Genomic DNA, 26,369 nt, shown 5'->3' with positions numbered 1-26,369 from the left:
GCCACTTGACGGCAATATGCCCTGCAAAAACACAGCTTTTCAAAGTGTCGCACCCCAAAAGTTACGCCCCTGTTCATGTTATTCATGACGAATAACACGAACTCAACATGGGGGCGCATGCTGACGCCTGATGCATTTGCTTTGCTATATTTTGAAGAAAAAAGAGGATTTTTCAAAGTATGCGCCAACCACGGTCCGCGAACGATAATTTAATTGACAGTTCTGTGCAGCCGTGGGCGAAATTTGAGATATTCACATTCAATTCAAACGGAAGTTATGCGTTGAGAAATGACATTTTTATAAAGAGTAACTTGCGATATTTTAATAGCAACAAAGGCTTACAAAGCAAGATTCAGTCTCTTGCAATATCACACACTGTATCATCAATATTCCTTAAAGTGCTTATCTCACAATTTTTTTTTCGAATTTTCGTATTGCTTCTTCAAAAGTAATCTAAAACTTATAGTACAATTTTTTCATGCGCTGCATTGTTTTCGAATTATTATTGATCAAATATGAAATTTGACAGTAAAAGTTGATAATTGGCATAGGGCCTGGATCAAGTCTCTGTGACGTAACTTAAGGAACAAGTCAAGGGCTTGTTGTTATCAACGATTAGATGGCGGAGTTGAATTCTGATTCGGAAAGCTCTCATAGTTCGCAATGTGATTCGGAGTATGATTATATTCCCGGTTATGTCATCGAGGACAAAGCATGGAACATTAATGACCAGGAATATAATATAATAGATGAAAATCACGGCGAGTCCGAGTCCTATCTATACGCTGATGAACCAATGGCCGAACAAGCATGGTATGAAGACTACGTGGAAAAGTCAAATGAACATAAAAGCAACTTGAAATACTACAAAAAAGACTTGATCACACAGTTGAGTTGAGTTCTTGGTGAGTAATTTCTAATTTCAATTCAACTTATGAAATGTATTTCAATTCAGGTTTCAAGTTATGAAATATAGACATAAACATGCAATTTTCTATTCAAGATTACCATCGCTTTTTTTATTTACTTTTGGGTAAAAAATTGTTAAAAGATGCTCGATTACAATTTTTTAATGTGATTTTCTTTATTGATCAGGTGCAAGTGTGGTTTTTGTCACTTCTTCAGAATCCTCTAGAGGCCTGGTGCTGCCAAGAACTTAAGCCTGTAGCTGAAAGCTTAACACACCAGTTGGTTCTGGCAGATCTGTCAACTATTCCATGTTGTGTCACTCTACACCCAGGTTTCAGACCAGTTTGTTTGGAAAAGTGGTTGCTAAAAATGGCTGCTAGGAAATACAAAACCAGAGAACAAAGACGATACAGAGAAACAGGATCTGAAAACATGTATGATAGCATATTATGTTATTTCCCAGTATTTAAGTATATTTTAGTGTTATGACACATTAGTAACGATTTGGCTTTATATTCAGGTCCTTACGATGTGTTGCATACAGAGAATTCACATCTATGATTTATGGATGCTTAGGACAAGAAAGAAGACCATTTCCAGCATGTGCATACCATGCAATAAGATCAAAATTTAATGATAAAAAGTTGGAATTTAGAGGGTACAAAGAAAATGAAATAAATGAGTGATGTGAAAATTAAGTTTTCCTATTTTTTGGGCACTCTGCCACATGTTTGTGACCTTTCATTGGCTTCTTGCATGTCAAACATTTTGGCTGACTTTTTTCTTTTGAAACTGCCACTTTAGACTGACAGCTGAATGGCACACTGGTAGCTGCTGGCATGAAACAAAGACATTTTTATTATTTAAAATGATTTTCAAACCATGTTTAGCTACAACATGTTATATAATCATTATTAATTACCTGGAATTGAGGGGGGGACATCATTGAGCACAATGCATTTTCGACGGACCTGTTTTAGTAGCACCTTTGATCTGGGTTGCTTTTGCAGCATGACATTCATTGGTGGTGGTGGAAAGTGCCATCATTCTTCATCTTTACATCACGCCTTATGTTGTTGTTGAAGTGGATGGATGCCAAAATGTGTCTAAAACAATAAAGATTTGTGGAAGTTGCAAAACAACTAACATTGTCATATAGGAAATTTTCGCCCACCTGCAATACATTCCAACATAGGAATAATGAATCATTTTTGGAGCAAAATGATTCAGGACAGAATGGAATCCTTCCAAACAACTTGTTTGAGCAACTGGTGAAGCCTGGTGAATTGACTTCATCAGCTGTGGGTGTAACATTTTAGCACAAAGCTTTTCATGAGCAACTGAAGCTTAAACATTACAACAAAGAATGATGATAAACTGTTAGGGAAGTTATCTTTAAATAATGCCTTCACAAACCTTCTAACAAATATTCCCTTGGTTGAATATCAGGGCCATGAAAACAACTTGAAAACAGTGGTTGTCCGAATTGGTGTGCTTGTCTACTATGTGACTCAGGAAAAATTTGAACTTTGCCCAAATTACTTTGCCATCCACCATAATAAACAGCCGAATACTTAGTCGGTGTCCATCGAGCGCGTTTTCTTGCAACAAAATTCACCCAGATTTTACGTCTTCGCTTCGCTTCAGGACGCTCATCATCACCGTAAAATGGTATACGGTAAAAAGAAATTCCATCCGCAGAATTTTCTCGGTTTGAACTGCCGAAAACTGCACATCTATCAGGCATTTTGATGCAGAGCCATAGTAGATTTATTAGAAATTATAGCAAAAATCACACTTCAGAAAAACTTCCTGTCCTTATGTTACGTCACATACTTCTCGATTCAGGCTCTCATCAAGCAAATTGAACGCGCAGCAATTTTCTCCATTATTGCCGATTTTGAGAAAAGAAACGCATTTATCTCATAAACGAAGCCATCAATCAGAAAATTGTAAAATAACTTTTACAATGATTTTTTTACCTCAATCAGAAAATTCGAAAAAAAAATTGTGAGATAAGCACTTTAAATTACTATTTTTCCTTTCAAAGATTTATCGACGTACAACATGTTTGACACAACAAAACACTGAAAACAGCCTGTGTACACCGAGATTAGCGATACTTCGTATATTAATTTAATAATATTATGCTTTGATTGTCATATGCGCACCAGTGCACCATAAAATTTATTTTGCACACCAGCACACCAGTTATTTCATTGTGCGCACCGGAGATCTCGTCGAAAAACGACATAAGCCCGGTTTCCATATGATCGTTTCTGTCGTAAGGATCGTCTTTGTCGCTTGCAATTTGTAGAAGCGACAGGGACGATCATATGGAAACGCTCAACTCAAACGACAAAAGCGATCCTTACGTTAGAAACGATCCTTGCGTATCGATCGTTTGAGATAGACTAGAGTTCTATCCTTGCCACAGAAACGACCGGAAACACCTTTTACGCGCTTGCATTTTTTAATGGAAACCGGTGCAAAACGATCGTTACGCCAGAAGCGACTTGATATATCCCATGATTCATCCGTAATTCCACGTGCGAGATTCCTTATTCAAAGATGGCGGCAATCAACTTTAATTCTACGTCTTCATTTATGGAAGAAGTACAGAAGTATGATTGTTTATATAACAAATTTTCGAAATATTAAAACCCAAAAACGATGTTTTCTTTTTTGCTTTCGCTCTCTCCTTCTTCTCAGCACACGCAAAAGAAAATAACACGCTACAAGTCTTCCTCTTCGATTCACTGCCGCCATTTTGAATATATCATATAGTAAGTGTATGGTGACTAGTTCAAATTAGATACGATGCATACGATTAATGGAAACCAGTTCATCGCAATAATCGCTTCTGTCGTTTGATCACCGCAGGGGACTTTTTTCAACAGACAGAAACGACTCTAGCGACAGAAACGATCATAGGGAAACCAGGCAATACTTTCCAGCCTGGTTTCTACAGCACACACCTCTTTGTGTATTTCTATTCCTCGAAGTGCTTTGCTTGGCTTATGAATAATCCGTTCGCCACCTTCGCTTCTTTGAAGAACTATATCTCTACTGGCATTTTTCTTCTTAATAGTTTTCTACCACGAACACCTTGATTTGTAATAGCATTAACATTGCTTATTGCAGACAGCAACTGCTCATCAATCGTTGGTTTACTCGGCCTACTGCGTTTATGAGACATGTGTTTGCATAAATAAGAGGTGAAACCCCGATGTGTTTAATATTTCATACAAAATACTGATACAGCCATACAGGGTAATGTAGAATATCTTCGCTCCTATAACAAAACAAAATGGCGCGCGCTAAGTTTTTTGGTTTTTTAATTTCGGCAACTGGCAAAGGAGCCACTCATGTCACCAGGCCTGTTGTTTGAATGGACGTTTCAAATTGACTTATAGAGTCAATTTGAGGGTATTTTCACACAATTAGCGTATAGAGTTCATTTAAGGAAGAGACTGGTTGTGTATGTAAGTCGTATGTACTTGTATGTACTCGTATGTCACTTGTATGTACTCGTATGTCACTCGTATGTACTCGTATGTACTCGTGTAGTGTTTTAGTCACGATCATCTCCCACTAATTTATCACGACATTGAGTTTTGTTTGAGATCATACACACATTTTTTTGTCACGTATACAAGACCATTGCACATAAGTTAATTGGAAGTTAAGTAATCTGGAGCAAAATGTAAGTGAATTTCAGTTGAGCTGCAATGTAGATTGAAATTATCTGTTTCTTTTCAATGTTAGCTACATTGCCACGACATCTATATTATAGGTATATGAATGAGACATGCAAGGCGTTCAGAAAATTTAACATACATTTTCTGCACAATTAGTATGAACAATTTAAAAAATGTTCATCCTTAACATAATATTTCTGAATTGATGAAAAGAATAATCTTAAGATGCATTTTAAGATGCAAACTTTTTTGTGTTTTGCATGCTCGCACACGAGATTTTCACCTTAAGTATATGATTTTATATATCAAGAAAATGGCATTAGCTACAAATAGACAATGAGGTCGAAAGCTAATCGCATATTGACCATTCCTTAATTTACTATTAAATTCTAGAGGCAGTTTGATGTTGATTATTGCTATATAAGAGTAACTATAAACAAATACATCGAAATCTACATAAATCTTTGTGAAGGTTTACTTAAAACGAAGAGTTAATTCCTCGTGTGTAGCATGCATATAACAATGTTTTTTAATAGACATGCTTTCTTTACTTTGGTAATGTTAAACTATTTACTAGATGATGAAGATGCTGGATTTGTGGCCATTCACTTTTGCTCACAAAAATTAATTGCGTTAAAGCGACACTACACAAGAAGTCTTTTTTCTGCAACTGATTTGCACATATTACCAAGGAAACTATCTATCACATATTTTTAAAATTATGTCTGTCTGTATTCGCTTCGGGGCGTATGACTCAAAACAATTTCTCTTATATTTCTCGCACGCAATAAATATATTTCTCTACTCTTTACACTCTTGAGTGGTAATTTCACAAAGTTTGGTGAATTAATTCACTTTGTCACAACTTGTCGCTGCGGGCTAAATAAGAGCTTTGAAATGTTTTTATCAATCTGAATGTTTCGATTTTAATGGAGGTTTTATGTTTTAGAAAGCAATTTTAAAAATGTCTAGAAATGGGAATATAACTATGGACTTTTACGATCTGGAAAGGACGAAGGTGCTGTTTAGTTTGTCGTTGAGGGACTGCTTGAGACCATTTGACGAGTTCATGTGTGTTCTTCCATTGCAATAGAATGAAGTTGGATTTGTTTTTAATAAGCATCGTATTGTTATATTCATTTTGCCATATTCAGTTTTTTTATTGATCTCCGCAAGCGTGGGCCATTAAATAGCAAAAGTAAATTGTTTTTGTGCTATTGTTGCTTGAAAATATCATCTACATGCATGAAATTCATAAACTCATTGTAGCAACACATTCAGACGATAAAGAACTGTTTGAAAATTATGAATTTTATCGAAAATGTATAAACACAATCTTTTCTATTTTAATTTGATATACATAGTTATACTACCATTTCTGGGGCCGGTAAATAGGAGCAGTGGCGGATCTAGGGTAAGTCAGAACACATTATAGCACCTCATTTTGAATTCAAAATACCATTACATTAAATCTGCTGGTTAAAACAATTCTAAAGAATATTCTGAAGGCAAAATCTTACCGATATGATCGTTTATAAAGTATTTTAAATTGTAAAAAAAACCATGACCAGACGACAATTTAAATAAATATAGTATAAAGCAAAATCCGAAAAAACAAGACATCTTGAGATCGCCAAATATGCATCAAAACAAGACATCTTGGGATTGCAAAATATGCATCAAAACAAGACATCTTGAGATTGCAAAATATGCAACAAAACAAGACGAGAAGTGAACTGTAAATTTTCGACTTTATTTCAAAGTCATCCTCAGACAGAATGATATTTAAAACCATACATACACATATATATTTACAACGCATGAAATAACTAAACGGAAGTAAGCAATAAATTGTCGGCTTTAAATTGTCGGCTGGTCATGGTTTTTGGTCTAAACTCGGAAACACAGACTCTGATTTACACAATCTATGCATACGCTATCAAATACCACAACGACGTTATGAAAAAGCTCTACCTGATTTGAAATTCTTAATTAATTATAAGAATAATCAAGTCCACCCTAAATTTGTAAGAAAGAAGAACATCACGCACATCTCCAACAAAAATAATACGCATCAATACAGCTACTTTTTTTAAAAGCATTAGGCGCAGGCTGTCTATCTTCCAAAATAGCCTGTTACGTTACAAGCGACATATACAAATTTTCTATTCTGAAACTATTGCGCGAGAACAATTCAAGAATGCTAAATTTTCAGTAGGCGTAATTGGTAACCTGATTCATTTTCCCCTTTCTATATTAAAACATGCGAGGATTTGTCAAAACGCATTACTTGATCACTAACTGCGCCATTTTCTTTCATTTAAGACGACGCAAAACCTAGAAATGTATAGCTTGTATTGTTTTATGGAATATGTATTGTTTTAGCTTGTTATTATCTAACAAATTATTGTAATTTGCATAATTGTCTCAAACAAGATAAGATAAAAACCCAAAAATAGATGAAAGTTGAAAGCCGAGCATTAAGATCTTTAATTAAAGAAAATTGCGCAGTAGATTGTAATACACCGCCATTCCATAAATTCCAACTCAGTAAAACTTGACTAATATATGTTATCTCCCACTAATTTATCACGACATTGAGTTTTGTTTGAGATCATACACACATTTTATTACGTAAACAAGGCCATTGCACATAAGTTAACTAGAAATTAAGTAATCTGGAGCAAATTGTAAGTGAATTTTTGTTGAGCTGCAATGTAGTTATATTTATCTGTTTCTTTTCAATATTAGCTACATTGCCACGACATCTACATTATAGGTATATGAATGAGACATGCAAGGCGTTCAAAAAATTTAGCATGCAATTTCTGCATGGTTAGTACGAACAATTTAAAAAATTTTCATCCCTAACATAATATTTCTGAATTGATGAAAAGAATAATTTTAAGAAGCATTTTAAGATGCAAACTTTTTTGTGTTTTGCATGCTTCGGCACACGAGAATTTCACATAAAATATCTGAACTTATATATCAAGAAAATGGCATTAACTACAAGTAGACAATCAGGTCGAAAGCTAATCGCATATTGATCATTCCTAAGTTTACTATTAAATTCTAGAGGAAGTTTGATGTTGCTTATTGCTATATAACAGTAACTATAAACAAATACATCGAAATGCACATAAATCTTTGTGAAGGTTTACTTTTCAGTGAACTTAACTGACTGGCATTAAACAGTTAAATCAATATTTGATTCCCAGTTTTGCGCAAACTTTAATTACTGAAATAGCTCAGAAGATTGTAAATGCCTACTTTATAGCACTAAGTTAGAGACTATGAGAACAATTTTGTTTGATTTACAAGCACTCTTCTGGTACAATCTAGAAAATAATTACAATAGAATTTTCGATTGAGAAAACATACAAAAGAAACAAGTAAATTGCAAATTCTGAAATAAAGCAGTCCATTTGCAACGTTAGACCACAACATACACTAAAATTAACATTATTGATACTTATACCTGACACTTACATCATGTTTCGTAGCTCACGGATAAAAGGATCATAATTATCAAAACTATGAATATGAACTTTAAGATGCATTCAAAGGGGAGTTTTTTGTGTTTCCTGTTTGGTAAGTTGAATAAGTTTTATTTGTACTCAAGATTTCGAAAGATGACAAACCCTTTAAACGAAAGAATAGTTGAAAAGCCTGTGGTGAATATAATTGCAAACAATTTTATTAATTTTTACAACGAATGCAAAAAATGAATATGTTGGAATTTGAATGAATTTTTCATGTAGCTATTATTTTCATTGTCTCACTCACTATTATAAATTCATGAAGGAGTTATGTATATTCTGCACCTTAAACTAAATTTTCATTTTTAGTCTAACTGCGTTTAGGAAAACACTGTTGTTGATTGTAACTTTCATGGTGCTTACTTAAAGGTATGAATTTGTACATACAAAGCCTAAATATAGCTTTCAAATAAAAGCATTTTAAAGAAGTGCTTGGGTATTAATTTACAATTGGTGTCAAAATTCTTGAAGAAAAACGCACATTTTCGCTGTTCTATAGTTGTTGTGGATTAAAAATAATGTCAGTTATTGAATATAATTTACTGATATTATTGCTTTGTTTTGCTGTTGCTACATTTCTATCACAATTATATGACCTTGGTATCTTTTTTTCAACTTTTTCTCACAAAGCCGTATGTATATATATATATATATATATATATGATAATGATAAGGATTCTCTGGATTTGTTTTAAATTTTTTTTTATTAAGCTTTCAACTCGGTGCTTCGAGCCTTCGTCAGAATGTGACAATATATTATTTACAAAGATTTTGTAGGCGTTTGGAGCGTCTGATTAGTTGGTTAGTAGTTGAGTTGATATTATTGGATGGTATAAGATGCGTTGTCATGGTTTCGGGTGTATCGATTACGTTAATGAAATTCGAGTGTTTTATTTTAGTCGTTGTGTTATTAGTTTGTTGTTTTGGTTTTGTCTTTAGTTGTGAATAGATGATGGGGATGTCAATATGTCTGTTAATTGTGTTGTTGTCTTTGCTGTACCATGCCTCTTTGAATTCTCGTGCGTGTTTTGTCTGTGCGCGTCCAAGAAGTTGTGTTTTTGTCCAGTCAAATGTGTGGTTGGTATCGTAGGTATGTTCTGCTGGTAGTGATTTTGGGTCGCGTCGTTTGATGGCATTCTTGTGTTCAGTGAGTCTTGTTTCAATTTTCTTGGACGTTTGTCCTATGTACTGTTGGGGCAATCTTTACATGGTATCATGTAGACCGCGTTGGTTGTGTCGAATGTCGTTGTTCGGTCTTTATGTTTAGTGAAGTATGATTTGAGTTTGTGTGTTGGTTTATGTGCGATGTTTATTTTGAATGGTCGGAGTAGTCTTGATGTCATTTCTGATGTTCCGTTTATATATGGTAATGTCACTATTTTACTGGTTCGTCTGTATCTTCGTTAGGTTTTCAGTTTGTGGTTTGTTGTGTATTTTGTTTAATACTTTGTTGATAAAGTTTCGTGGGTAATTGTTGTTTATGAATGTAGAGTATAAGTAGTTGCGTTCATTCTTCTTGGCTTCTTCTGTATTGCAGTGTGTTTTAATCCTGTTAAAGAGAGTTCGTATGCAACTAATTTTGTGTTGTGTTGGGTGATTGCTATTAAAGTTGAGTATTTGGTCTGTGTGTGTGTTTTGCGGTATACTTGTGTGTTTAGTGTACCGTCATCTGTTCTCGTTAGTAGGATGTCGAGGAAGGTAAGTTGTTTGTCGTGTTCTTCGTCTTTAGTAAAGGTAATGTTCTTTGTGGTATTGTTTATGGTGTGTAGGATTTGTTCAGTTTTGTCTTTCTTGACTATGGCAAAGATGTCGTCGACATATCTTTTCCATAGTCTGATGTTTGTGTTGTTTGTGACTGATTGTGTTTCGAGGTGTTGCATGACAGCTTCTGCGAGGAAGGTGGATAGTGGTGATCCCATTGGTGTGCCTGAAATTTGTCTGTAGTATGTGTTTTGGAAGGTGAATTCAGTGGCGAGGCAAAGGTTGAGTAAGTCTAGGATGTCATTTTTGTCTAGTTGTGTTGTAGCTTGCCAAGTTTTGTCGTTTGTGAGTAGTTCGTTTGTAATTTGTTTGGCAATGTCCAGTGGTATGGATGTGAAGAGTGATGTCACGTCGTAGGATATCATGATTTCGTCTGGTCGTAGTTTAATGTTTTCAATACTGGCGAGGAAAGTGGTGGCATTTCGGATGGTGTGAGGTGAATTTTTGACTAATGGATACAGAATGTTATAAAGATATTTTGAAAGTTCATACGTGGGAGATCCAGGAAGAGATACAATTGGTCGTAGCGGGTTGTTTTCTTTGTGAATCTTTGGAAGTCCATAGAATTTGGCGGTGGAGGAGTCGTTGGGTCGGATTCTTTTGTAGACGGTTTCGTTAAGTTTCTTTTTGTCTTTTAGTTGTTTTAATTTCTTGTTGATGCGGTTGGTAGTGGTTTTGTTGGGGTCTGTTTGTAGAGGTTCATACGTGTTGGTGTCTTGTAAGAGGGTCGTCGCTTTGTTGATGTAGTCTGATTTGTCCATGTATTTGGTCTGTGTGGGTGGTTTTGCGGTATACTTGTGTGTTTAGTGTACCGTCATCTGTTCTCGTTAGTAGGATGTCGAGGAAGGTAAGTTGTTTGTCGTGTTCTTCGTCTTTAGCAGTTGTAATGTCTTTGCATTGTTTATGGTGGTGGATTTGTCAGTTTTATCTTCTTCTTGGATTGAAGTAAAGATGTCGTCAACATATCTTTCCATAGTCTGATGTTACGGGAAAACAACTACTAAAACGAAACTAAAAACGAAAACGAATTAAAGAAGAATCCGACCCAATGACGCATCCACCGCCAAATTCTTAATACGGACTACCAAAATCTACAAAGAAAACAACCCACTCTTTCGACCTATCGTATCGCTTCCAGGATCAACTACGTATGAGCTTTCAAAATATCTTTATAACATTTGTATCCATTAGTCAAAATTCACCACCATCCGAAATGCCACCACTTTCCTCGCCAGTATTGAAAACATTAAACTACGACCAGACGAAATCATGATATCCTACGACGTGACATCACTCTTCACATCCATACCACTGGACATTGCCAAACAAATTACAAACGAACTACTCACAAACGACAAACGGCTACACACAACTAGACAAAATGACATCCTAGACTTACTCAACCTTTGCCTCGCCACTGAATTCACCTTCCAAAACACATACTACAGACAAATTTCAGGCACACCAATGGGATCACCACTATCCACCTTCCTCGCAGAAGCTGTCATGCAACACCTCGAAACACAATCAGTCACAAACAACACAAACATCAGACTATGGAAAGATATGTCGACGACATCTTTGCCATAGTCAAGAAAGACAAAACTGAACAAATCCTACACACCATAAACAATACCACAAAGAACATTACCTTTACTAAAGACGAAGAACACGACAAACAACTTACCTTCCTCGACATCCTACTAACGAGAACAAATGACGGTACACTAACACACAAGTATACCGCAAAAACACACACAGACCAAATACTCAACTTTAATAGCAATCACCCAAACAACACAAAATTAGTTGCATACGAACTCTCTTTAACAGGATTAAAACACACTGCAATACAGAAGAAGCCAAGAAGAATGAACGCAACTACTTATACTCTACATTCATAAACAACAATTACCCACGAAACTTTATCAACAAAGTATTAAACAAAATACACAACAAACCACAAACTGAAAAACCTAACGAAGATACAGACGAACCAGTAAAAATAGTGACATTACCATATATAAACGGAACATCAGAAATGACATCAAGACTACTCCGACCATTCAAAATAAACATCGCACATAAACCAACACACAAACTCAAATCATACTTCACTAAACATAAAGACCGAACAACGACATTCGACACAACCAACGCGGTCTACATGATACCATGTAAAGATTGCCCCAAACAGTACATAGGACAAACGTCAAGAAAATTGAAACAAGACTCACTGAACACAAGAATGCCATCAAACGACGCGACCCAAAATCACTACCAGCAGAACATACCTACGATACCAACCACATTTGACTGGACAAAACACAACTTCTTGGACGCACAGACAAAACACGCACGAGAATTCAAAGAGGCATGGTACAGCAAAGACAACAACACAATTAACAGACATATTGACATCCCCATCATCTATTCACAACTAAAGACAAAACCAAAACAACAAACTAATAACACAACGACTAAAATAAAACACTCGAATTTCATTAACGTAATCGATACACCCGAAACCATGACAACGCATCTTATACCATCCAATAATATCAACTCAACTACTAACCAACCAATCAGACGCTCCAAACGCCTACAAAATCTTTGTAAATAATATATTGTCACATTCTGACGAAGGCTCGAAGCACCGAGTTGAAAGCTTAATAAAAATTTAAAACAAATCCAGAGAATCCTTATCATTATCATAATATGCCTGGGTTACCAATTTTCAAATATATATATATATATATATATACATAAAAGATAACAGTTTCTCCGGATTTTAATTGATTTTTTATTGAGCTTTCGACTCGTTGCTTCGAGCCTTCATCAGAATGAGGATATTTATTAACACGTGCTTTTAGCTTGGAGACGTATAGAGCGTCTAATTGGATTAGTGGGTGGATTAATGTGATTGGATGGGGTGAAATGCGTTGCCATGGGTTTTGGTGTGTTGTTAATATGATTGGTGTTAGTAATATTAGAGTGTAGTGTTTTAGTTTTGGTGTTGTTTGTAGTTTTTTTGTCCTTTTTCTTTAGTTGTGAGTATATGATGGGTATGTCGATATGTCTGTTTATTGTGTCGTTGTCTTCACTGTACCAAGCTTCTTTAAATTCGCGTGCGTGTTTAGTCTGTGCGCGTCCGAGTACTTTAGTTTCTGTCCAGTCGAATGTGGTTGTTTCCGTGGGTATGTTCTGCCGGTAGTGAGTTCGGATCTCGTCGTTTTATGGCGTTTTTGTGTTCTGTTAGTCTTGTTTCAATTTTCTTAGATGTTTGTCCTATGTATTGCTTCGAACAGTCTTTGCATGGTATCATGTAGATCGCGTCAGTTGTATCATGAATTGTTGTTTTGTCTTTATGTTTGGTGAAGCATGATTTGAGTTTTTGTGTAGGTTTGTGGGCGACGTTAATATTAAATGGTCGAAGAAGTCTGGCAGTCATTTCTGATGTTCCGTTTATGTATGGTAATGTGACGATTTTTACTGTTTCGTCCGGTTTTTTGTTGCTTTTGTCGGTTTGTGTTTTGTATTTTGTATATAGTTTTGTTTATGAAGTTTCTAGGGTAGTTGTTTTTAATAAATGTGGAGTATAAGTAGTTGCGTTCTGTTTTTTTGGCTTCTTCCGTATTACAATGAGTGTTTATCCTGTTGAAAAGTGTTCGAATGCAGCTTATTTTGTGTTGTGTTGGATGATTGCTGTTGAAATCGAGTATTTGGTCTGTATGGGTGGTTTTGCGGTATACTTGTGTGTTTAGTGTACCGTCATCTGTTCTGGTTAGAAGCTAAAGGCACGTGTAAATAAATATCCTCATTCTGATGAAGGCTCGAAGCAACGAGTCGATAGCTCAATAAAAAATCAATTAAAATCCGGAGAAACTGTTATCTTTTATGTATTCAATGCCTGGATTACAAATTTTCAAACTTATATATATATATATATATAAAATATTATTATGGATAATATTCCTGGATAAAAGAGCGCTCAATATTCTATATATTAGAAGAGCGTAAGATAGAACATTTTAAATAAACGTTCCGATATGTTTAGTGCATGCCGTCATGTAACTTAACACCTTTTAGTCGATGTATATAGTCAGCAAATAAAATATTATCTGTCAGTTGCCTGAAGATCACCCTACAGCGTGAAACTCTGAGTAGCGACAGCAAACAATTGTCCATTTTATTTTAGTTCATTTTATCTTACGCTCTTCTAATATATAGAATATTGAGCGCTCTTTTATCCAGGAATATTATCCATAATAATATATATATATATATATATTTACATTTATTTATATTCTATAAGTAAAAATATGCAAGATATCTCTTACCCATCCTTCAGCAACCACCGTGTGGCGGAAAAAGCAAAGCATGAATATCAGTAAATTATATTCGATAAATACCAGCAATGAACTCAGCACTGGGACGAAAATTGCGCCAAATGATTGTTAAAATTTATTGCAGGGCTGAGTTATTAAAGCATATCTTGTCTGATTGTTGTCGCTAAGACATTATTTTTTTGTTCTGAATTTCGCGTGTTTATTAGATTATATTCCCGTTAATTTCTGTTCGGCTTGGAGATGAGATCTTCCATGTAAACACAATAAGTTTTAAACCACTTAACGGGCCTCAGTTCAGCCCAGAGTTGAAAATGCTTAATTTATAGTAAGACTAAATCAGCCCCTAAAACGTTTAAAATAAGTAAGTGGAGCATACTGATCAGCATCCTCTGTAGGTAAAACATCATCCATCTCCCTTAAACACCGAATCTGTGACTTGTAGCTTACAACTACGCCAACGGTAGACCCCTTTTTTTTCAAATTGTCTTTTTCTGCAGATCTTTGGTTTCTCAGAGTGGCATTATTGCTTCTTTGGTTGCCAGTTCCGGTATGTTCATCGGATTGATTTTCCAAGGTGCTACAACTAGGTCTGTCTCTTTTACCTTGAAAGTTGACGTTGCCTTGTTCTCCTGTTAATACGGACAATGAATATAACAGTTGGCAATATTACATGTATAATTCAAAACTGATAATACAATAACCATAAATTCATTACTATTTCAAATGAAAACAATGTTTAGATAAGATGTTTATATCTTCAGAAATATGTCTTTATGATGCTTCATGAAGAGTATGATACTTTGTTCACTCAACCGATCAATCGAACGCGTGTTTACATGATTAGAAACAGGCAATATTCTACAACTGTAGTTTTGTTTCAACTATTTCCTTTATAACATTTTGATAGGATCTTATTGCACATGATTCTGTGCGACTGCGATTAAACTATGTTTAATCTTTGAACGCGGAGTCATCGCAAAGAGCAAACGTTTAATTGTATTCTTGGTTAAACTCGCACCATGCGTATAAATTCTTTGTGATTTTGGACGTTCTGTTAAATTCACGCCGATATTTATGTAATCACAAAAGCTCGAAAGAAATTAAATACACGTTTTCATAACATTTCCCTCACTGGAGCACTGTGACCATAGAGACCATAGAGACCATAGAGAGCATATGTGCAAGATAAGCAGTATCAATCGATCAAACTGACTTAATACGGCAATACGGCAGGGTGAATCCATTTCATGTGTTTTTCGCCAAACGAGATATGTATAATTGATGCCAGTGATCACTCAATTTTACTATCTACTGTATTATGTTGTTTATGCCTCATATCTATTCGAATTCCTGAAGTTTAAAATTAAACAGAAACTTACAGAAGTTCCGAAAGGTTTTATGTTGTGATTGTACGCTCGCCTTTATTCCGTAAGCCCCCCCCCCGAAATTGATAACAGACAGACAGACACAAATCAAGATTTCACCAGTATATAGGTAGGGGGGGGATGGGTCGAGTCATGTCAAGAATAGTGTGCTGCTACGCTCATGCGTGGCAGCAATATAAAACACGTTCTTCATCACGTGTGTGTAGCAGCCAATCGTATTAATAAAGTTTGAATTTAGATGGCTCGTTAAATTAATGAAGTACACGACTTCTCATGCAATAAATAGATATTATTTATATATTTTAGTTCACAGCTTGTTTAATTCTTGTATACAGTGTATGTTCCAGGAACTGGTTCATTTTTGTTTTTTTCAATCGTACATGACCCCATTGAATTGGCGTTGTCAAGTTTAAATCATCACTGAGTCATAAAATTTTCACTGATTAAGTAATTCACACAACTAAAAACTCGCTAACGTTGTCAAAACTATTGCATAATTCGTACTTCGTGGATAATCTTGAATGCAAATGAGCTTGGACTTATGCGAGATCAGACAATTTTTCAAGCATATATATTTTACCTAAAGACAATTTCATTGATTATCACGAAGTTGACTATTTTTCTGACAAATTTACTATTATGTAGAGTCATTTTTATTGTATTTCACAGGTTCCTTGTAGAAAAGAATGGCTGAATTTTCAGGTAAATTATTCATTTTCACGTAGCTTTATTACACAAGAATGACTAAAAGTGATCTTAAATTGAATGGTTTCTTTTAAGATGAATCTCAAAAAAATATTGCACCGAGAATAGCTGTGCAAATTAGCCCGACGTATTATGTTGTTATGGGTAATAAGAATTCGGAAATGCTGACTGATGCAATTACTGAAGCTTGTCGAAGTGGATATCATGTTCTCAGTGAGGTGTGTACAAATTTCTCTTTTAAGGTTTCAGGTAATACACAATAAGCTGTTCTTTTTAGAGCCTTTTAAACTCATGACAAAGAGCACTTAAATTAGACTAATGAAGACAATTTCGAAGGGGTTTTTGCAGGGCCGGATTAATAATGCGTGAGGCCTGTGGCACATTTTCAGCGTGAGGCTCCCCAACATTCCACACGTTATAAAGTACTTTTAGTTCAGAGATACAAAATTATTAATTAAATGAGGATATGATCTTCGCACTTTTGCTGGACAGTTTAAGCAATTGTCTCATGAGCCTGAAAAATTCAGGTGACTCAACGGGACTTGAACCCATGCGATGCCGGTGCAGTGCTCTAACCTACTGAGCTATGAAGTCACACACAGTGGAGAGTGGTCAATTTGTTGGACTCATGTTTTCCCGTGAAAGGAATGTCATATGAAAGAATGTTATATGCAGTGCGGTTGACCGCTCTCCACTGTGTGACTTCATAGCTCAGTTGGTTAGAGCACTGCACCGGCATCGCAGAGGTCATGGGTTCGTTGAGTCACCTGAATTTTTCAGGTTCATGAGACAATTGCTTAAATTGCTAACATTGATTACATGAGAAGCTGTTTACTATAACCTGTGATTTTGAATCTTCTGATCCATGAAGCTTTTTATTTTGACAATTTGACTGGAATGGTATTAAACCTGAGTATTTCACATACATGAAATGTTGTCCCATGTCACATATTGTCCCCTTTTCTAACTGAACACCTCATGTAGAGATGTAAAGGTGTGTTAATGTACGGCTCATACCAGATTGTTTGCCATAAATTCGAAAGGGCTATTGATGTATGAAAAGCATTTTCTATAAAGTAAAAATGTCTTTCTATGTATGCAGATAAACCTTGAAATTTGGCAAAACAGCAAAGTATTTTTCATGATCACTAGGTAATTTTTCTGATGATCATTATAACTGGTATGAGCCATAGATCAACACACCTTGACATCTCTACATGAGGTGTTCAGTGAGAAAAGGGAACAATATGTGACAAGGGAGAACATTTCATGTATGTGAAATACTCAGGTTCAGTGGCGGATCTAGGGTATGTCAAATCAGTCACGCAACTGATGTTTATAGTAAAAAATGATGTTTATAGTAAAAATTGTTTATAGTAAAAAATTTGGATTTCATCGTCAAAATTTCTGTTTTATATATGAAAACTTATACAAATACCACCTTAGTAAGCAGATCAGTAGATAAAAACATATCTAGAATTATATTAACTGGCTGACTGATAAGCGGGGTGGCTCGACTGGTTCGACCGATAACGGAGTTGAAGAACGTTTATTTAACCCATTCCATTGGTCAATAGCCAGATCAGGGGACGATCTGGAGACGAGTGAGCACGGTGCCATCAAGTAAACTGTTATAGTGGCAAGAATCTCTCGTCCATACGCAGTTTAAAAGAGATTTGACTCGTCTCCAATCCCTGTGGGCTTGATAGCCCAACAGGTAGAGCGGCGGACTAGTATCCCGAAGGTGCGAGTTCAAGTCTCGTCCAAGTCACATGTTTTTCATGTGCATATTAAAAACCGTGTTAGGATTAATACATTATGTATTACTGTGATTGGTTTGACCGATTTCGACTGATTTTCTCTTTCTGGTGAGAAAACTGAAAACAATGTTGGCTTGCTTTAGAATATCAATGACTGAAGTGTCGCTCGCGAAATCGTCTTTGCCACGCATTTACAATTTATCCATAAATTTTTCACCCTCTAGAAAAAATTCAAAGTTTGAACATCAGCATTCATATCGATATATGAACTTGTAAAAGATTTCCATAAATTCCATCTGATTGTAGTTTAGTTTCTATCTTGCTTTAAAGAATTACTATGAAACGATCAAACATTCAAGTCAGACAATGAGCTTGACTATGTTAGTTAAGTTGGCTATCAGTCGAAATCGGTCAAACCAATCACATTAAGACAAAAAATTTAAACGAACCAATTACACGAAAGCAGTTGGACTCCCTTATCGGTCCAGCTACCCCGCTTATCGGTCGATATTATTTCAGATCGTCCACTGATCTAGCTATTGACTAATGGAATGGCTTAATTAAGCGTTCTTCAACTCCGTTATCAGTCGAGCCAGTCGAGCCACCCTGTTTATCAGTCAGCCAGTTCATATAGTTCTAGATATGTTTTTATCTACTGATCTGCTTACTAAGGTGGTATTTGTATAAGTTTTCATATATAAAACATTGCAAGTGCAGGTCGTGATAAGAATTGTTCCTAATACACGCAATGCTTCCTTTTGAAAAGAAAACTTATAAGGTAAAGGAGTAACATCGCTAAATGTTGAACTGACTTCTTGCTTCTTATTGTACCAGATCAGTTGCCACATTTTCAATTCGCTTTCTACAAAATCCATATCGGGAATATCATCTTCATACTTATTAAGAAACCGGGAAAAGCTCTCTTTCCATATTGAGTTAGAAACCACGGAAGAAAGCATCACAAACATAGCGTCTAGAATATCATGGTTCCCTTCCAAAAATCGAGATTTTACCTGATTGACAATCTCGTCTAGGAAAGGTATAGTAACTGCTCTCTTGAAATACTCTGACGGAGAAATTGCAGGGATGTTTTCACGATGTACTTGTCGTGCTGCAGTTCCAGGTTTCGTTGGAGCTACGTTTAATTCGCTGGCAATCTTGACAGCCACTTCATATAGCTGTGTGTGAGTGGTATTCACGCTAACATGCATATCATTTAAAGTTAAATAAAGAAGAGAAACTTTTTCCCTAGCTTTTCCAGGATCAAGGGAAGAGGATTGAAGCTTGAGAGTCAAAAGTTTGGTGCATTGAAGACACGACTCGACCGCAACAAGACAAAGAATAAGTTTAAAGTTTTGAATTGCGTTGTTCATTCCAGAAGCTCTGTAACGCACATCTTGCTCGTATGATGCATGCGCTGAAATTTCTTCCAAAGCTGCTATGATCTCACAGTAACTATGTTTGAAAATGGTCAAACCATTTATTCTTAAAACCCATCTTGTGCGGCAAACATTAAAAAGTTTTTGTTGGCGGGCAGTGGCGACAGTTCCTTAACTTTTTTTCAAACATTATCACTCGTTTTAGAGAATTGTTAAAAAAATCAGATACTGCTCTTACATTGTCCATCATATCACGGACAATCTCAATTTTACAAGCGGCCACACAAATGTTTAAAATACGTGTGCCGCAATGGACATAGATTGCCTTTTCGTAGTTTCTTTGGATGCGAGACGCAACTCCCGATAGTTTGCCTGCCATGTTTGCTGCACCATCATATCCTTGTCTGCGAAAGTCTTCCGGTTTTAAGTCTAACTTACCAAGAAACTTTAATATTTCCTCAGCTAATTATTCGCGAGATAGATCATGTTTGCACGGAAAAAATGCAACAAATTCTTCACGTATCTTTAAAGAATCGTCAACAACACGTAAAACAATAGCTAGTTGTTCCACATTAAAGCAGTCAATGGCCAAAATCGAAAAATACTTAGCCTTCTTTATCTCACTTACAATAGCATCTGATATATAAGCCCCACAAATTTCAATAATTTCATTTTGTATTGTTTTTTATCGATACGTTTGATTGGATAGACAGTCCTTGAAAAGCAAATCCATCATATCACCACACCTAGCGCCGTACTTTAGAAATTCTATGAAATTTCCTGGGTTGGTGTCGTCGTTAACAATGTAGTAGCAAGCATCATCTCGATGACCACGAAGAGGAATATTTTGTCGACCTCATAATATAATGGCATCAATAATTGACCGTAGGCGCTTTCTGTTTCTCCCAATCAGTTCTCTTTTTGCATTACAAATTTGCACATCAATTTCTATCTTCTTTTGTTCCATCACCTTTTTAAAGTCGTCTGCTCGAACAGTAGCAGTTTTGTAGACCATCGATGACGAAGCATGGGCATTAAGCCTCTGCACTGTAGATCTAATGGGTAAAAGAGGAGAACTTTTTAATCTTTCAAGCTTACACAAGCTATGTGTTGTCTCACTACAAAAAGGACACAATTTATGCAAAAACCACCATTAACAGCTGCCGAGTAGACCAACCAACTGAGTTTCGACAGCCAACGATGCTGAAATCGGTTTTTCTTTCCATTAAAATAAACAAAAGGAAAGTCGTAGGTTTCACCCAGCTTCCAAACATTACACAAAAGATCATATTTAGCAGCATCAGAAAGTTTATTGCCACGGTTGACAAAGTTATATACATCATTAGAATGAACATTCCTCTTTTCACTGTTATTTGTGGACTCATGTTGGTTAGCTGTTGCGTTTCCCGAATCCAGATCTTCCACTTTAATGTTGATATTTACTGGATATTCTGTCTGATCGTGTGGTGTTACCAAATTTGATGATTTTTCCGTACCACAGGTGCTACTTCTTTTCTTAGAGAGCAAAAAATCCAAATTAGTTTGCTTTGCTGCTGCTTAGGACTTGATTTCACATATAATGCAGGAGACTTTGCAACTGCTGTATTCGATACTTCTGTAGGTTTTGGAGACATTATTTCATGTGAATTTCTTTCTGAGACAAAAAGTTTATTTGAAAATACAAATAAAAATTGACATGCCTAACAGGAATCTTTAAATTTGATCTTTTGACTTCACAATTTGAAAATTGCAGTTTCGAAAAGTCGCGAATCAGGTATTCTCGGTGAAAATGATTTGTACATTGCTCTTGAAGCAATTTTAACGCTTCAACTATTTCACTTGATTTTGCTTGGCGGCAAAATATCTCTTCGATTTTCTCCAAAACTGTGGCCATATGCCCCTATGCTACTTGTAAAAGTCGTTTATCGACGCATAAGCCGAAAAATTACATTTTCTTTACATTGATCATACAGCTTATGAAGTTTTTTTTGCGTATAGATTCAGATTTTGTTATAATTCAGCGGAATCTCTTGCTCACTGTTGCCAAACTATTGTCATCTGACAAGAATAGCGACTTTTGATTCGCTGGCAGCACTGGACTGTTGCGACCATGCTAAATTTAGCAACAAAAAGGCTGCTGACTGTTGCCCAAAAATCGTGTGTGCAGATCTACGAGCTCCTTCCGAAACCTAAAAAGATTTTCGGTATACACACGCGCAAACCTCATGAACTAATTAACCTATGCGGGCTCTTCCCTACAGCTGACACAATGAATATATTATTTACATCTACTTATAGTCGTATAAATTTTTTCTTTGTTAAGTCATTCTGCGGATGTATATCAAAATATATTTAAAATGCCAGAAATATAATTACTGCAGCTTTGAGCTGAGTGATAGTAGCATACAGCTTAATATGTAACGCCAAGTGTGACTGTTGCCAAGGCAAGTTTGACAACACACTGGATCAGCCCCGTGCATCAGATCTAAAATTCTGTGTATCTATTACAAAGTAGACATCGGGAAAATGTAATCTATTGTTTAATTTCAGAAATTCTTCTTCTTTTTCTTTTACACAGCTCTAATCTCCAAAAGTCCAAAGATAGCCTGCTTAAATTCTATTCTTTCATGATTTCTTTGTAATGTTAATCTTTTTTCATTTAAATGTTCTTAGTCACAATCTACCCATCTCTTCCTTGATCTGCCTCATCCTCTTGTTTCCCCTTTATCTTTAGTTCCATGACATCTCGCAATGATTTTTATATGGGTCTTCTTATTTCATGTCTATACAATCTTAAACTTGCTTCTTTTCTCTTTTTAATAATGGTTGGCAGACAAAATCTTCTTATAATGTTATTTTTTATTTGTCTTTCGTTGATAATATTTCCACAATCATCTCTGCATCCGCATCTCAGTTTTTTCCATCAAATTGTCTTTCTTTCCCTAATTGTCCTGTATTCAACCCCATACAACAGCCCTCGTGTTAACTGTTCTGTAAATTTTACATTTTGGTTTAATGGAAGCTTTTCATCACAAATAATTCCTTTAATTTCTCTCCATACTATCCATGTCCATTCACTTTCTGCTTTCCATGATCCTCCTTCAGCTTCTTTGACTAAGTCCAGCCATTTAAAGTACTCAACTTGAAGTAGCTCCCTTCCTCTAGAATTTCCAACTTCTCAGTATGCATTTTCAAACTTTGTTCCAATCAAGGCTATATTATCCGTAAAGACAAGCTCTAACGGTGTTGCTTTTTTAAATATGCCGAAGCAGAAAGGGCCTAGTTCGTAAAATTGATGGACATTCACTTTATCTCAAACCGTCCGAATCACCAAAGGGCTTTCTAATATTTCTAAACACCTCTCATACATTGCTTTAGAGTGTACAAAACACAAAATTTTGTAACCTTTCATTCCATCACGTTTGCTAGCACCTTGAATCTCACTTGAAGCAATTTTATTTCTCTGAAATTTTAGATTTGGAACGGGTCTACTTTATCTATAAGAATTCTGATCAGATAGCTCATAGTCCATAACCCCAAAAATCAGTTCCATGATTTTTTAAGCAACATTGTAGCCATTCAATCCCTACAATATCTTGTCCCTCAAATTGCTCCTTAGCAATTCAAGTGGGTCCAGTTACTTTATGACAATTTTTAAACTCTCAACTACATCCTTAAATTCCTCGATAAAAAAATTCTCTCTTTCATCCCGTCACATGTGTTACACGTGTTTCAGTTTATTTCTATGTATAGCTATTTTCTATATCTTATTCTCCCATTCTTCCGTTTCCAGGATTTCATATCACAATTTTCAGGTTCCTTCTTTGGCTTTTGCCACAACTTGTTTTGCCTCTTTCTTCCACTTCCTGTATATCTAGACCATCGTTCAAACCTTTGTACGCTTTCTCTATTTCTTTTATCGCAGTCTGATCCTCATCCATTACCACATCGCTTCTTTCCAATAACAGTTTTATTTTGATTTGCACATACTACTACTGCAGGTTCATGCAACACTTCCCACATTGTACCTAACATCTCATTCCCAGTTTGCTCTTTCCACTTTTTCTTCCTGTATCGCTAATTCACAGACACAAAAATAAAAATATTTCGGGTAAGACAATGCAAGCAGCTTTTATGCTAATTTTGTTTCAATTCATCAGGTGGCCTACCAGGAAGAATGAAAGGTAGACTTAGCGAAGCCTGTACGGTTGGTTGTGGTGGATACGCTAATGAATATGGCGCGGCAATGGCTGGTGGATATGGAGAGGTAGTAAGAAAAATGACATTAGCAAGACAAGTAGTGTTCAACATGGAGTCGGGACAAGATGCTCAGGTAAGTCATATAAATTCAAACTCAATGCAGAAATATTTTACAAAGCCTGCATGTCAGAAAAGAATGAAATCTTCTTGAAACTTATTTTGTACTATATAGAATTCGGTTAAGAACGCAGTGGAAAAAATGAAGGAGCGCTTACCAAAGAGTGGTATTGGTTCTGCCATTGCAATCGATCGAAATGGTAATATTGGCATTCATAATACAGCATCCATAATTTGGTCTAAAAATGTTGGTGGAGAAGAATGGTGTGGCACAATGATAAGGCCAAAAAAACAACAACAGCAAACCTGAATAGAAGAAAGGCAATTTTCCAAGAGCCAATGCATTTCGTTATAAATTTTCAATTTCTGTAGCATTATTTTCAGAGAAAATCTTTAAATTTCCACGAAATTTATCGAACTTCTTAAAAAACTTGCCATGTTAATACTTTTTCAAGAATAATTGCACATTACTATTAACTAGTCATACTAAATTCAATTGTTTAATAAATAACTCTAATGCACTTACGATTTTCAAATTAAAAAAATATAACTCATCTTCACCACAGAAAAAAATAGCATTTAGTTGTTCGTGAATCACGTTGCCTTCTATTTAGACACAAGTTAATTCCACAAAGATTGTATGTTAAGCTTGCTCTTAGATAAAGATCGTCCTTTAAGGATCATATCAAGAAATGAATTACAATGTTTAGCACATACCACCTACATTTGGTGATTTGGTGTGCGGTCAAAATTTTCCAAGAAATCATGCAAAGAAGCCTTGCTTACAACTTCCCATCGTTTCAAAAATGAAAAGTGCTTGTCCAATACAGAAAATATAATATTTGAATGTAAAGTAATAATATTTTTTAGAAAATACGAAGGTTCCTATCTGCGGAAACAGTGAGTTGATAATTTAATGGCAGTTTCGTTTGCTTGTTCTCCGAATTCGACCTTAACAACAGTTGTTATGGTTGTGAAACCGGTCTTTAGATTCGCCACTGAAACTGTTAGAATGTTTGACACTGCAAACAGTAAACAAATCAAGTCGGTCTTTTCGAAACAGCTTTTTTGAAATCGCATCTTTTTGGAACGCTATGTAAACCTTGAAAAGTTCAAGCTACTAGGTTATAACTCATAAGAAGATTTGCAGACATTTTTTTAAACAAGATTTAGTGTAAGAATGGGCTAAATCAAATTCGAATGTTCTCGGAACAGAGTTGGAGCCTCAATATAAGCTGGAAAATGTTTCCTATTCACCTAGCTGAATTTATGTGGAAAATGTTTCATGATAGCAGGCTGACTTTGGAAACTGGATCAGTCTGCTATGTCATATGAACACGTGAATTTTAACAGTAAATTCATGGCTAAGCAAGATCGTAAGCAGGTTGTGAGATGTCTCGCTAATAGGGCTTGCATGAGCTAATCCTGACGTGTGTACTAATATAATATTTATGAATCGATAATTGAAATACAGTTTTTAATACAGTTTTTAATATGCACATGAAATATGCCTAATACAGTTTTAATATGCCTAATACAGTTTTTAATATGCACATGAAAAACATGTGACTTGGACGAGATTTGAACTCGCACCTTAGGGATACTAATCCGCCGATCTACCTGTTGAGCTACCAAGCCCACAGGGATTGGAGACGAGTCAAATCTCTTTTAAACTGCATATGGACGAGAGAATCTCACCACTATAACAGTTTACTGAATGGCACCGTGTTTCGACTTTATTCCAAAGCCATCATCAGAGAATATATAATATATTAATCCTAACATGGTTTTTAAAATGCACATGAAAAACATGTGACTTGGACGAGATTAGAATTCGCACCTTCGGGATATTAGTCCGCCGCTCTACCTGCTAAGCTACCAAGCCCACAGGGGTTGGAGACGAGTATTTCATATGAGCCTTTAAAAATGACAATATAAATTGAAAGCCTTAGGTGAATACAATTAAACAAAATTTCATTATTTTTCGTAATCAACAAAGAAGAAAAATTTGTTGGAAAGTGGCTAATTTGCACTAGGTATATATTACTTTAATTAACTCATTAATATTAAGCCCTTAATGACCGAGCGTGAGGTCTTTACGGAGAAATAACGGACCAAAAAATATACCAAGGAGCACATCTTTGGTATATTTGATTCAGTCTCAGCTGTTGCAATTCACAAACATGGACACTTTGCATGTGCAAGGTGAATGGTTTCTATTATGATTGAAAATGCCATTCTTTTCCGAATTCACAACTATTAATATATTTTCACCCTAGTTTTAACGTCAAATATAGTATTATCTGCATTTACATAAAGAAAGGCTGTTTGTTTCCCATGATCTTCAGATTAATAATATTTCGGTTTTGTTCCTTTTGTTCCTCTGTTATCCATGATCCTCCCACATGCTTCATAACTAAGCACGGGTAATAAAAATCCTCTTCTTGAACTACCTCTCTGCCATTCGTGTCCTTTATTTCCTCCTTTGTTATGCCAATCGAACTATATCATTCGCAAACACTACTTCGCACGGTATTGCCTTTTCCATAAAACCAATAAAT

At 35.6% G+C, this 26,369-nt stretch overlaps 1 protein-coding gene and 2 long non-coding RNA genes across 3 annotated transcripts; 2 read left to right on the top strand and 1 right to left on the bottom strand.

The window, feature by feature from the left end:
* Window positions 1-1,344: 1,344 nt before the first annotated feature.
* Window positions 1,345-2,361, bottom strand: LOC124458173. Its single transcript, XR_006953051.1, has 4 exons — window positions 2,326-2,361; window positions 2,084-2,255; window positions 1,832-2,015; window positions 1,345-1,743 (listed from the first exon to the last, which is right to left on the bottom strand). It is a non-coding gene; the product is annotated as an uncharacterized LOC124458173 (long non-coding RNA).
* Window positions 2,362-8,475: 6,114 nt separating this feature from the next.
* Window positions 8,476-16,569, top strand: LOC124458182. Its single transcript, XR_006953059.1, has 3 exons — window positions 8,476-8,521; window positions 16,317-16,349; window positions 16,428-16,569. It is a non-coding gene; the product is annotated as an uncharacterized LOC124458182 (long non-coding RNA).
* Window positions 16,570-23,189: 6,620 nt separating this feature from the next.
* LOC124455742 lies at window positions 23,190-24,527 on the top strand. The gene is made up of 2 exons (XM_047006374.1): window positions 23,190-23,824; window positions 23,924-24,527. The coding sequence occupies exons 1-2, from the start codon at window positions 23,669-23,671 to the stop codon at window positions 24,116-24,118; spliced, it is 351 nt and encodes a 116-aa protein (XP_046862330.1). The 5' UTR covers window positions 23,190-23,668; the 3' UTR covers window positions 24,119-24,527.
* The last annotated feature ends 1,842 nt before the right edge of the window (window positions 24,528-26,369 follow it).

The sequence above is a fragment of the Xenia sp. Carnegie-2017 genome, unplaced genomic scaffold, assembly GCF_021976095.1.
Source record: "Xenia sp. Carnegie-2017 unplaced genomic scaffold, XeniaSp_v1 HiC_scaffold_13, whole genome shotgun sequence".
Taxonomy (NCBI): domain Eukaryota; kingdom Metazoa; phylum Cnidaria; class Anthozoa; order Malacalcyonacea; family Xeniidae; genus Xenia; species Xenia sp. Carnegie-2017.
The sequence above is the reverse complement of the archived record's forward strand: the minus strand, read 5'-3'. Positions and strand labels throughout refer to the sequence as shown.